Here is a 13,990-nt window from a genome sequence, read left to right as displayed (position 1 = left end):
GGGCACAATGAAGAATTTCTGAGTCACTGGCAAATTCTAAGAATTGTGAGTTGGGTTAAGAACGTGCCTAAGAAAGTATGATGTCGTTGCCAACACCCAAAAGAACTCTGGTTGTCTCTACTTCAGCAAACAGTGTTTAGATCCAATTAGGAGAGCCTCCTCCCCCACATCTCCATGCTTTGATAAAAGTACAGAATCCATTTGGTTGAAGCTTTAGTGTTGCATGCTAAGTGAAATCTACTGAATTCACAGTAAGGAGAAATAGTATTATGTGTATACTCTTTATTTCACAGATTAGGCCAACAGGGGTTAAGTGATTCGGCCAAATATTGGTGGATGATCAAGCTTTTGGGATATTGTAAAAGGAGATCATAGGCAGTACGTAATGTGAATCAGTCATCTAATTTTTATAACAACTGCACATATGATTGATACTCCATACATGATTCAGGGAGGGCTTCCCAGGTGACACAGTGGTAAAGAATCTGCCTGCCAATGTAAGAGGCACAAGGAACATAGGTTCCATCCCTGGATCAGGAAGATCCCCTGGGGGAGGAAACCCACTTCAGTATTCTTCCTGGGAAGGGTCCATGGGCATAGGAGACTGTCCATGAGGTCAGCAAGAGTCGGACATGACCGAACACGAGCGCGCACACGCACCTTGCAGGCAGTCTGGAGGGCAGACTGGGTGAGGCACGTGCTAACTGACGAGGAGAGTCCTTTCAGTCCCAACATGCTGCCACTCCGATTTCTAGAATAATCTTTGCTCAAATGGACTTAGTCTGACTTCAAAAAACTCCTATATCTGAGAGAGTACTATTAATGCTTCTTTATAGTTTTACTGATACCGATGCAATGACAGAAAAGCTAGAACATCAATTAAAATAACCTTCCCTAGGCTGAAATTTTTGATGCTTACCATGTGCCAGGCAAATTGCTAAGTACCTAACATAAATCTAACATTCAGGGTTCTCACACACCCCTATTAAGAATAGTACTTTGCTATTATTTTACATATGAGCAAACTGAAACACAGAAAATGGGAATAATTTGATGATCACTCATTGAATAAGGGTACAGTTGAGAATCAAAATCAGTTGTATTTAAATCCAGACTACAATCTTAATCACTATGTTAAACTGGATGTTGTGTATTGGGCTGTGATTTATTTTAAGCAAGATAAATTTTAGAGATATAATCATGACAAAATCTCTACTGAGGACATGTATATGTGAATAAATGTGTTTGGCAAAGAATGAATAGTAAATTCCAAATCAGCATTTATATATATATATATATTATCATATGAGGCTAATACACCATTTTAAATTTAACTAAAGCCTTCATCTTTTGCATTGCTTATAAGTACTGGTACAAGCCATATTAAGTATAAACACATACAATTAAAATAATATCATTCTAAAACATTTTAAAATATTAAGTCTGGAATGGAAATTTTTTTTTCTATTTTCTTTGAAACTCATTGGCTCACAGGCAAAACAAAATTGGGCTGACAATTTAGTCTCCTTATCCCAGCCTCAATGAGAAATATGAAACTCCCAGATCATTTGTTGTAAAAATAATTTAAAAGTCAGAATATAGAATACTTTATACATAGCACTTAAAATTATATATTATAAGTTAGTCTTTATTATTGATGATTAAGAAAGAGGGCTAGGGAGAAAAAGGAAATAGAGAAAGAAAGACATTCCAGACATGAGAAGGGGAGACAGACAGATGCAGATAAACCGAGAGAAAAACTGAGCAAAACATCAATGAACAATGCACAAAAAGTACACATCTGTCCTACATGAATATACAGCCTTAGAAAAAAGATGTAGATAGATGATACTTAATGGCTATACGGCAAATGATTTGTTAATGAGAATGTAAGCACAGGATGTAGTTTTCACTATTTTATACCCCATTTTAAGACTTTCTAGCCTTCAAGATTATATTGTGCTTTCTGCATTCCCAGCATAACGTATTGAAATTTGGCAGTGGACCAGAGGAAATTAAAGAGATGCTCACTTCCATTCAAAAAGAGCACAATCAGGTCACTATCATAAAAGACCAGGTAAATTTATGAAATTGTTGTAAATGATCAGTTAGAGCCTCTTATTTAAATAAGTCACTAGACTTCAAATTGGATCCTAAAAAGAATTATAGCTCATTAATTTTACAACTGTCCATTTTTCATCAGAGAAAAATTTTGTCATTGCATCTCCACTGGTCTCACGGACATGTATTTTCAAGTTTCAACTCCTATCACACAGACAGAAAAACAATCTCTCTGTGGACTTCAAATCCATTCCAGAGATTTTGCTCTTCTTCATAAATCAGGTTAACTTATCCGTATTTGCAACAGCTGATAGTCGCCAGATCCCAAGACTCCTCAGTACCTGTTGTCTATCCAGGCGCATCCTCTTGGCGGCATTTCTACTCTCACTCTCACAAGCTGAGGCCAAGATACTCTCAGCAACTGCTGAAGTAAGGTGGGAAGGAATAGGTCGAGACTAAAAAAAAAGAGAGAAAAGAACATGAACAAATTATTAACAGTATCATTAAGAGACCAACACTATGCTCAGAAGATCTCATAGAACGTGCAAGAGTATCAATTTAATCCAACTGAACTGATTTTGATAGGAAATGGAAATCTCAAAGATGAATAATGAGAGCTAGTTAGAGGTAAGGCTAGAGATACTACAGATCCATCCTTCATTCCCATAGCTCCTTTGTCACAAGTGTTTAGTCTGGGCCATTAAGTGTGGATAGGCAGTGGGAAATTTCTGACTGGGTTTTGTAAAGAAAATGAGTCCTTTATTCCTTTTATAACCTAAGACAATGCACAACAAAACAAAACAAGTGACAGGGCTGAAACAGTTGGAAAAACTGACAGACACTCTGACCATGTCAAACCATCTTAACATGAAATATTATGACTATTTATAGGCTAAGTTGTGACATAATTGATGCAAATAAAATCCTTTTAGAAAAAGCTTACTTTAGCTTAAAAACAAACTGAGAACTCAGGCCTAGAACAATTTTTATATAACAAAAATTCAGTGTTCTAGACGTGAGATGAGTATGTGCCTACATGTTTTATTTATAAAATAATGTGTTAATATCAATAATCTAATGGGTACATGTTGGAAATCCATCTTCTGTGTAGCTCATGGAAATTCACTAAACCCCTAAATTCCTAATTAGGTACAAATTGTTCGTGATTTTCCATATTATCCACAATAATCTGAAAAGTTTTCCATTTTTCCCATAATTACGTGCAAAATTATCTAACTGAAAGATGAAGTACTTAATGACACTGAATATTTTTTTAAAAAGTAAGACAAGCAAATGGTAGATAAGAAGATACCAATACAGAAAAATTGAGTCAAGTGAGACAGCGAAATATGAAATTACACAAAAAAAGAGTCTTTTAGGAAACTAGCATATGTAATGGCATGCTATCTCAGGTTTTCAAAGCCTCCATCCAAATTACATGTGGATACCACACATATTTATTAGAAGCCACCAAACTCATAGGGACCTTTCAACTATTTTGGTAAATGAACGTGAGCATGCCTTTATTGGACTTGATTCATTTTGCTAACTCTGGCATGTCTCATGTGCTTTAGCAAACTGAACCACAGCACTTCTATCTCAAACAATATTCTACAACAGCTAAATTCAGACCCACGGTGCTTTAATGGATACTCCTCAGTAGCATTTGTTCAGTGCAGAAAGAGACCAGGCTTTGACCTTGCTTGAACTAGGAAGAAATTTCTGCTGCTACCTCAGCCAACTTCCCCAGGCTTCCAACTCCAAAGTGGCCTCTGCAGGCAAAAGGTAGGAAAGGTATGGGGTACAGTGTCCACTTGCTAACCCTGTGAGATGTTGGAAACACTGGCTGGACAACTCTGATAGTAAAGCGTTAGGATCCTCGGGATGTGATTTTTCCAACAGAAAGAAAAGAAAGAGGCCCCATAGGTAGCAGGAAGAAAGCAGCAAAAATATTTTGACAGGGAAATTACAAAGCCAGGATTCTGTATTGGGACTAGAGAGGGCCAAACGTTTAAAATTTTTAAACTGTCATGAAGGATATATATGTAATTTAAAAATGAATATTGTTTCATTTTATTCTGCACTTTGCTAAATATGGGTAAGAAAGTCTAGCTCAGAACTGAAAATATATTCAGCTACAAAAATCAGTGTTTCATTAAATGACGGCCATAGTGTGGTTCAAAATTATACTCTAAACTTCATGGGAAATGGATATACAATGTTGTCCTTATCAAATGAATTATGTTTTGAGGCAAAGAGGTCATAGGAAAAATGGGAATAAGAACATTCTCTTATTTTTAAAAAAAATCATTTATTTGACTGTAGCTAGCATTATTCAAATACTAGAAGTGAAAGTTCATACCTTTATAAACTACATCCTTAGACACTTCGTTTGGTTCTAAACACTGAATTAACGAAAGCAAAGCACAATATCAGCAGTCTCTGTGAAAGTTCTTCATCCATTTCACTTATTCTTTTTACCTGGTATTTCTATTCAAAATTAGGAATATATAATGCTATGTGCTATGCTTAGTTGCTCAGTTGTGTCTGACTCTTTGCGACCCCATGCACTGTAGCCTGCCAGGCTTCTCAGTCCATGGGGATTCTCTAGGCAAGAATACTGGAGTGGGTTGCCATGCCCTCCTCCAGGGGATCTTCCCAACCCAGGGATCAAATCCAGGTATCCCGCATTGCAGGCAGATTCTTTACTGTCTCAGCCACCAGGGAAGCCCATATAACACTATGAAGCTTCATTAAGCAGATTAAATTGTAGTAATAAATACATACATCCCTTAAATAAATAAAAGTTTGTAGAAAAGAGAGGACACAAGGTAAAACATCTTTTGAAGTAAAATTAGTTGGTAGAATTTCCTCTCAAATTCTATTTTTTTAATATTTAAAATGGGAAATGACTTTTACTAGAACAGTGTAAGTTATTGTGTATAGTAATTTATATAGCTTCCTTACTGGAGAAAATGATAGAGTTGGATTTTTCCCAGATACATTTATTTGGTTTTCTCAGAAACTAGAATAATGTCCTGGTTGAGTAGGACGAGATATTTTTTAAGGTCACTGGGTAACCTTTCATTTCAAGATTTTGGGGAAAAAGTTAACTGCAAGATAAAGCAAGCATGTACTCTTTCCTATTAAGAGGAAGTAATGAGTAGAAGCCAAGATCTGTGATAAGACATGGCCAGAGGTTAAACAATATAATTTTGAAATTAGTTGCTCTGAGTTTACTGTAGAATCATAATCTGATAACTGTAAATGGCCATGGTGATCATTGAATGCAAGCTTCTTTAAAGTTTGAAGAAACTTTTCTGCCTAATTCTGAACTAGAAATAGAATCCAGGTTTTATGTACTGCAATTCTCATCTCTCCCACTCTCCTAAATTCTGTTGTCTACTTAGTACTTTTACATAATTCATTATTAATATAAAATATTTTAGGAGAAATGCTTACATATAAACTCTTGGCTCAACTAAAAATAAGCATACTAAAAATAGTTCTTTAGGCATCTGTTTACAATTATAACTGATAAGCTCATGGGAGAAGGGCAGAATGAATGAATAAAATCTCTGTTACAGTTTAATAGATATATATGTGTTTATCAAGGTGTTTACAATATCCTAACTAAAGACAAAATATGTGTCTCCAAGAACACCACCAATCCTGTTCATTCTAATTAATTTTAAGATAAATATTAATAATACCTGACTCATATTGAGTGCTTAGGTGTGGAGGCATTAACACAAGAATCTTAGGTTCATTATCTTATTTCTTCCTAACAACACTTGAGGAAAAAATATACTACTTACATCACTCTTTTAAAGAAAACCAAATTAAATCCCTATATAATTTTCCCAAGATCACACAGCTATGATGTAGAAGCACTAACATGTAATTCTGATGATACATTTGGAATAATATTCCCTAGTAAAGCTTATTCTCATTTTAAAACTAAGGCCTCAATGAGCTTAAAGAAAACTAGAGCTCTTAAACACTACACATTCTTATAGCGAAATCCATGTACAGCTAACTCAATCTGGTACTGAAACAAAGAATATATTAGGACCTTCTTGAAGTCCTTTGAGTGGTCAAAATCCTCATAAAACATTTTCCTATTAATTTTTAAAAACACTTCTTCATTAATAGCATGATAAAATGCATCTTAATTCAGTCACAAATTGTAAACTGAAGCAATCTAAATTCACAAGATTTTCATTTTGGAGCAAACAGAAGTTTCAAGAAATTACTGTACATGAAACGTAATAAAGCTTAGTTTCATGCTCAAAATGAGAATGAGGAGCCAGGCAGAGAAATTCTTTTTTTTGTTCTTTTTTTCCTGTAAGGCAATCCTGGTAAACATCCCCTTGGTTCTAATACTGATGAGCTAGTAATGAATGCTGATGCTGATCAATACACAGAGTTCAGTTATGCTGTACCCAGCTATACTTTACTAAATATGAAAGAATTTTGCTGATTTTTCCTCCATAATGTAGCTAATATCTATTTTACAACTCAAAAGTACTTAGACCAAGACAGTGAGAAGGAAATTAATCAATGTTGTTCCTCATAAAAGAGTGTTAAGAGAGAAATTTGAAACTATTATTTAGTATGAGTTCTTAGAACCATCTTTATGGGAACTCTCCTTTCCTTTGCTACATTTAATTGTAGAGAGCTTATTCTAAAATCACCTCTTCAGTATTTTCCTGGCAGTACATTAAGGGCTGTAGTCATGGGTTCCACCAGGGATAAATGCAGAAGATTCCTTCTAACACCAGTAAGACACACAAGCTTTCATTGTAATAACTTGAAATAATAATATTTCAATGAAAAATCAAATGCAAAGGATAAATATTATCAGTAGATAATTTATGCAAAATAATACTTCTCCTTGTGACTGAATATAGCTCAGTAAATCTACTATTTTGTGTATATTTTAGAAAATTTAAAAATGATTCAAGAATGTATATAATCACACACTCTATATGATCTATACTGAGACAGAGATTTGTTACCTACTTCTTTCCTGGATATGAGATGATGCTAACTAGCCCACACTAATTATCTCTTCATAATTAACTGTCATGCTCAACTGGGATGACTTGAACTATCCTCAGCACTGTCCTTACTGCAATAATTATTTATGCCCAAATCCGTAGTGGCTGTTTCATTAAACAGATGGCTAAACAGTCACATGGGGCTTTTGGAGTTTAAAAAGTCACATTTTAATTGGGGACTTAAGATGTGATTGCTGTTAGCACAAAGTAAGTGTGTATTTCCTCCTTTATGCATGTAAAACCTGCCACACACCATTTTTTAGTCTTGAAACTGAAACAATGTTAGAATTCTCTGAACTTCTGCTGTACCCTTAGGATGTGGTAGGATTTTTTTTTGGAAGTTATAAAAAAGTAAAAAGAAATCAAGAATATAAGCTTATGTTCATGGGAGACTGTGGCAATGCGCTCCATTCCAGTGTTTAAATAGAGCTTAATCAAGTATTAGACAAGCTGGATTGAGAGCAGCTGAGATATCCACCAGAGATTTTAAGTGAATGAGTTTTTTCAAAATAATTAAAGCAAGTGATTCCGTAGTCAGAGTGTAGGTAGGTTACATCCTAAATTAAGATTATATCTTCCAATCTTGTTACTTTATAAAATACATAATTTGACAATTCCGCAGCTTGAATGACATGCATATCCTATCATCCCAAAACGGTATACTCATGCCTCAACACGTAACTGTTACAGTGTAAAAAGTTGCAGCGCCCAAGGTGTCCCTTCTTCTGAACAGGTAGCTTCACCTATGGACATCAATGGACTAAAGTAAAGTTTAGCAACTATGCCAGTCAGACCTGGATTACGATGTAATCACCTCCTTGCAATCAGCCTGATCACTTTTGCTATTTCATCTCTGTGAGCCTCATTCATTCTGCCAAGTATCATTATTTTATCTTTATGAATGGCAAAATTCAGTCAGTAAGTTATGAATAGGAAAAATAATCTCTGTGTCAGGGAGAAGTAGTTAGAATTCCATGAAGTAAGGCACATAAAGTCGCTGATATCTTTACTAGCTTATTGAACAAATATACTTCATGAGCACTTTCTATATTTCAGGTACTATGCCAAGTCCAAATATATGGAGATAAACAAAATCAATACTGTCTCTATTATCATAGAGTTCACTTAAGTTAGTACAATGTTTAGCATATAGGGTATAACATACATACTATAGTTACTGTGGATCATGGCATCTTTTTTCCTAATTTGTGAAACCTAAAACTATATATAAATTCTATTCATACAATTAATATCACTACCTATTCACACTAATTGCCAAATAGATAAAAATATTTTGTAAATAGTGTTTCAAGAACTAAAAAGAGAATTAAAATCAAATGTTATATGACTGCCTTCTTCAGGAAACTAATCCCGCTAAATATTTTGTTATCAGTTATCAGTAGTTTTTAAAATTGAAATGCCAGTTGCAGAATACTGGGAAAGACAGCGTACACAATAAGCATTAGCTTATCTCCCAACTGATTTCTACCACAAAGTAGCACATGGTGAATGTCCATTCATCCACTCATCCTTCATTCAACAATTTTAACTCAACTGAATTCAACAGACTGAGCAGCTTTCACAAGCAACTAATTATACTATAGAACACAGTGGATGATACAGAGATGAACAAGTTAAGAAGCAGAGTAGTCAAGGAACGTAACTTCTTATTAGGGAGCTAAGGCCCATATATAAATAACAGGAATATGAGACAGGATAAAATAAAACTACAAAAGTACCACAAAGTACAATTTGCACATGAAAGAAAGAGAGATTTAAAGCTGCTCTTAGCCAAAAGTGAGGATTCAACAGATAAAAAACATTGGATTTAGTTCCCTTGGGAGTTCACAGATTGAGACAGCAAGGGTTTCCTAGAAAAGGGAGCAGTGAAATGCAATTTCAGATTAGACTGCATTTATCATGTTCCTCAGAGACCAGGTAACAAACTGTGCAGGAGTTTTCATATGTTATTTCAGATGTTGTTGGTTTTCACATATAAGTGCTATTTGTTTCTGAAGCACAAGCGAGACAAATTCCACAAGTAACAGCTGATAAAACATGGCTAAGAACCAAGATCCAGTGACTAAAATCAGGGAGCTTTTCTTCAGATTTGCTTACTGCTAAGTTTTCAGTGTCTCATCCTGGGTCATCTCCTTTTTCTTGAGTGCATTTTAGGTCATCCAGAGACAGCTTGTGAGTGGTATTGTAATTTCAGTAGTTGTCTGCAGTGTCTGTCTTCCTCATTTGGGAAGTAGAGTTTAGTTGGGTGTTGATTTGTAGATTAAAATGTAGCTTCTCTAAAAAATTGAAGACTTTTTTTTCTTAGTATTTTGAAGATTGTCATCTGACATCTATTTTGAGGGCAAGTATTATGTTCAGTTGGAGAAGGAAATGGCAACCCACTCCAGCGTTCTTGCCTGGAGAACCCCAGGGACAGCAGAGCCTGGTGGGCTGCCGTCTATGGGGTCGCACAGGGTCGGACACGACTGAAGCGACTTAGCAACGGCAGCAGCAGTATTATGTTCAGTGTGTTATACTATTTTAGATAATTTCTTGTTTTTTGCTGGTGACATTTAAGAATTTCTTGGGTCTCCTGCAGTTTTGCCTTGACACACACAGGTGTGACTGTTTTTATTTGTGCCGCCCAGAACTGGTCTATTTCTCTCTTCTCAGTATTCATGGCCTAGTAAATTTTGAAAAATTCTTCCTCCTTATTTGTTTTAATGTTGCACTCATTCTAATTTCTCCTTTGGAATGTCTACCAGATCTATATCATTCTAGTCCCCAGGTAAACTCCTCTTTCAAATTCTCCTTCTCTTTTTTCCTTTCTGTGATTAATTTCCATAGTTCTGTGTTCCAGTTTATTGGTTTTCTCTTTGGCTGAATCATCTTATCTGCTGCTTAACCCATATAATAAGGCTCTAGTTTCAATATTTATAATGCCCATCATTTCAGTTTTTGAAATGGGATTCCCTGGTGGCCTTGACAGTAAAGCATCTGCCCACAATGCGGGAGACCCAGGTTCGATCTCTTGCCTACAAAATGCCATGGATGGAGGAGCCTGGTGGGCTACAGTCCATGGAGTCGCAAAGAGTCGGACACGACTGAGCAACTTCACTTTCTTTTCAGTTTTGAAGCTATCGTTTGATGTTTGTAATTCTCCTTTAATGAGACGGCAGTCCTTTCAGGGTCCCAGCTTTATATACAGTTTTCAGTTCATGTTCCTGCCTAGTAACAAATCGAAATCCACATGTCCTGAACTTGAGTTGGCATTCAAACCCCAGCCCTAATCTGTCTGGGCTTAAAGTCACTTTTTCTATCTCCCTAGTCTTTTACCCTATCAAATTAAGGGCTTACAACTCTGGCTGAGAGTTTTCTATTAATTTCAAGCCCTGAGAATTCCTTTTCTTTCTTCTGAGCTTTTAGAGGTATTTAAAAATTGTAATTTTTTAAAAATAACTCAGGATTTGTATGTATTTGTAGATGGAAGGTGAGTGGAGTGTATGAGGGATATTCCATGAGTCTCAGGTCAAGATAATACTTAAACTAAAGGATCTATTGATGAGTAAATCTGAAAGCTATGATGGCTGTATTCTTTATACTTTAGTTACTCTTCAATTTTAGTAGATAAAATACATTTTAGTAATGTATTTAGTACATATTTAGTAAATAAAACACATTCAGTAAATAAAGAGAATAGTACCCATGAACCCTGAGTCAGGACAAATCAGTGGACCAAGAGAGCACACAGTGAGAGAAAGAGTTGCAGTTCCCTGTGATGACCTACACCAGTGGTCCCCACACTTTCTAGCACCAGGGATCAGTTTCATGGAAGACAATTTTTCTATGGACAGGGGAGGTAGAGGGTGGACGGTTTCAAGATGATTCAAGTGCATTATATTTATTGTGCATGCTATTTCTATTATTATTACATCAGCTCTACCTAAGATCATCAGGGATTAGATCCTGGAGGTTGGGGATCCCTGATCTAGACATTAAAGGAAATAACAGAGCATATCAGAAGAAAGGGTAGAAAGGGGCCAGATTATCATTAATTATTATTAGTAAAATGCTGATCATTTTATTTACATTATACAACGTAATACCCCAACAGCCTTCTCCTTTAAAAAAAAGTGGAGACTCAGAAACATCACATAAAATTGTACAGGAATTCAACTTAGGTCTCTCAGTTTCAAAAGGCCATATACTAACACTGTAATAAGAAATTTAGAATTTTTCCTGAGATGATAAAAATTCAACAGTATCAAAGCCAAAATTGAGGAAGACTACTCCAGGAGCAAAGGCAAATTTATTGTAAAGCCAATAAAGTACAGGCCCCAGGGTTCTTCAACTGGATGGAAAAGTTTCTGGATGTTGTAAGTATTACAGGTAGAAATGAGAAAGCAAATGAAAATAAAAGTATCAGTATTTATATATAAGTTTATTTATATATAAGTGTGTCTGAGAATTGTCTAAAGATATGTCTGAAGTAAAAGATTTGAGTCTTCAAGATTTCTCTGTTTTAAAAAATTTATTGTGTATTTTTTCTAATTGTAGATATATACTCACCTTTCTATATAATTTTTTGCTCATAATTTTACGTTACTTTACTTTTGAAAAAGATCCCAAATTTCAGAATTTTCAGGTGCAAGTCCTAGTTTTGTCTCTGCTTGCAAATAGAGGGTAGGGGAGGAGTATAAGATGGAAGTAGGAAGTTGAGTTAGAAGAATTATGCAAGATGTGTGAGAAGCTAGAAATAAAATTATAGCTGATAAAATTCAAAATTATGGGACTGATTTTGGAAAGACAGAAAAGGAAGAATAAACAGAAGTTCGTCAGTGAGAGGATGCAAATCATAAATATAAAGAGAGTCAGACATCATTTCAAGTTTATGAACTTTGGTGTGAATGACAACAGTGGGTTAACTGCTGGAAATAGGTAAGTCAAGAGGAATTTGCTGGTGATTTGGCAGATGAGGTAGATCAGAATGGGTAGAGACTATGGGTGATAGAGAATATAGAGAAATCAGTGAGGATATAACAGTACATTTGTCTAGCATCTGACTGAGATGTGGAATGAAATATCAAGGCTTTGTATATGACTGGGCTCTACTTTGAGAGCTGATTTTGTTTAGTTATCAAGTTGCGTCCACCTCTTTCATGATTCCATGGCCTATAGCCTGCCATGGGATTCTCCAGGCAAGAATACTGGACTGGGTTGCCATTTCCTTCTCCAGGGGGCTTCCTGACCCAGCAATCGAACTCGCATCTCCGGCTTGGCAGGTGGATTCTTTACCACTAGCGCCACCTGGGAAGCCCTCACTTTGACGGACAGTAGAGAAGTCTATAAGGGGGCAGATCTCGGCAGCTGTGGAGACAGTAATGTGCAGTACATGGCCAAACACAGAAACTTCAGCAGTGCCCCAAATCAAGAAAAAAGTACATGAGTAGAAACAGGAAAAAACGTCTTAAGAAAACTGGGTGATTTATAGTCGAGGATGCAATTTTTGGATTTGGTGCAAAGGTGGTCATGAGATCTTCATGAGAAGTAATTCAATATAGTGCTGAGAATGACAGCTCACTAAGGGACTATCAGTGGAGGCAGAGGTAACAGGTATCATTTCTGAGTATAAAATAATCATTCAGGAAACACAGCAAAGAAAGATAGACTCATTGAGTCTTCAAAGAAAGATCACAGAAGCCATTAACTTCAATATCTGTATCTATTTGGAATCTGGGGAGTTTTTTAAGGCAGAAGATAAGAAAAGGGGAAAACTGAAACGATGACCACTGGGATGGTCACAGAGACAATGTTCCGAAGGAGGTCAAGTTAAAGGGAGCAGAAGCCGCAGGGTGATCCAGAGCAAGTAAGACCAGACCTCTTTCTCTGTAAAGACGGCAGAGGATACTTAAAACATTTTACATGACTGTGAAAACTTTTAACATAGCTTGTGCAGGCTGCTTGAGAGAAATGAAAGACTAAGGGATACCCATACGAATAATGACTGAGGTAATACTCACTGAGGTAAAACTCACTGAAATTGAGAAAGTTAAAGCACTAAGAGGATAGAACATTAGCCATCAGTTATTAAGAAAAGTATTTTAGGATGTAATTTAGAAAGAAATATTATGAAGAAAGAACTTAGAAGATGTTATAGAAGTATCCTGGGGGATAGTAGATGACATCTATAAAAGAGAGGGCAAAAAATGGTACAACTAGCAGGTGGGGAATTCAAACAAACTGTGTTTGCTAATTAGTTTCAATTAAGTTAATTGGTCACAAAGAGAGAAACCGGCACAGTTGTGATCACAATGCATAAAGACTATTGTGAATAATAATGGCTGCACAGATATAAAGTTTCTAATCAAGGTCTTGTATGGAGGGCTCATGATATTTCTGGTCAAATGCTTAGTTTAAAGAAGCACTTTAAAAAAAAAAAAAAAAGAAGCACTTTAATTCATTTTTCATAGTACCTCTATTTGCTAAAGAATGAACAGCAAGTGTCACTGTAGCTTTTGCAATAGCTATGCACAGTCTATTTCATGGCTATAAAAGTTGTGAATTGAAGAAAAATTATGATCTCTCTACATTAACTTCCATCAGACAAATAGAGGCAAAGGATATGTAATAGTCAAATTCACTAAAAAACATTTCCTAAACATTTAATACTTATTTTTTAATGAAAAAACTGTGAAACCAGGCCAGATAGCAAAATTACTGAGGAGGGTATTATAGGATGTAAATAAAAAATACTGTGAATAAAAAACTTAGAAGATGGTCTGAAATGATGGTGCTTCCATAATTAGATTGTATACACATTTGTTTTAAAATTATATCTCTCCTCACCAAAAATAGATATCAGAGCT

The 13,990-nt window shown here is 35.6% G+C and overlaps 1 protein-coding gene across 7 annotated transcripts in view; it reads right to left on the bottom strand.

Moving 5' to 3' along the window:
* NOL4 (nucleolar protein 4) overlaps window positions 1-13,990 on the bottom strand; it is a 449,173-nt gene that overhangs the window by 110,181 nt on the left and 325,002 nt on the right. For all 7 annotated transcript variants that reach the window (XM_043444301.1, XM_043444307.1, XM_043444302.1 and 4 more), the window contains one exon: window positions 2,403-2,516. In XM_043444301.1, the coding sequence (XP_043300236.1) occupies window positions 2,403-2,516 (114 nt within the window). The remainder of the gene's footprint in view (window positions 1-2,402; window positions 2,517-13,990) is intronic.

This window comes from Cervus canadensis, chromosome 23 (genome assembly GCF_019320065.1).
Source record: "Cervus canadensis isolate Bull #8, Minnesota chromosome 23, ASM1932006v1, whole genome shotgun sequence".
NCBI classification, from domain to species: Eukaryota; Metazoa; Chordata; class Mammalia; order Artiodactyla; family Cervidae; genus Cervus; species Cervus canadensis.
Note: the sequence above shows the minus strand (reverse complement) of the source record. Positions and strands in the feature narration are given on the sequence as shown.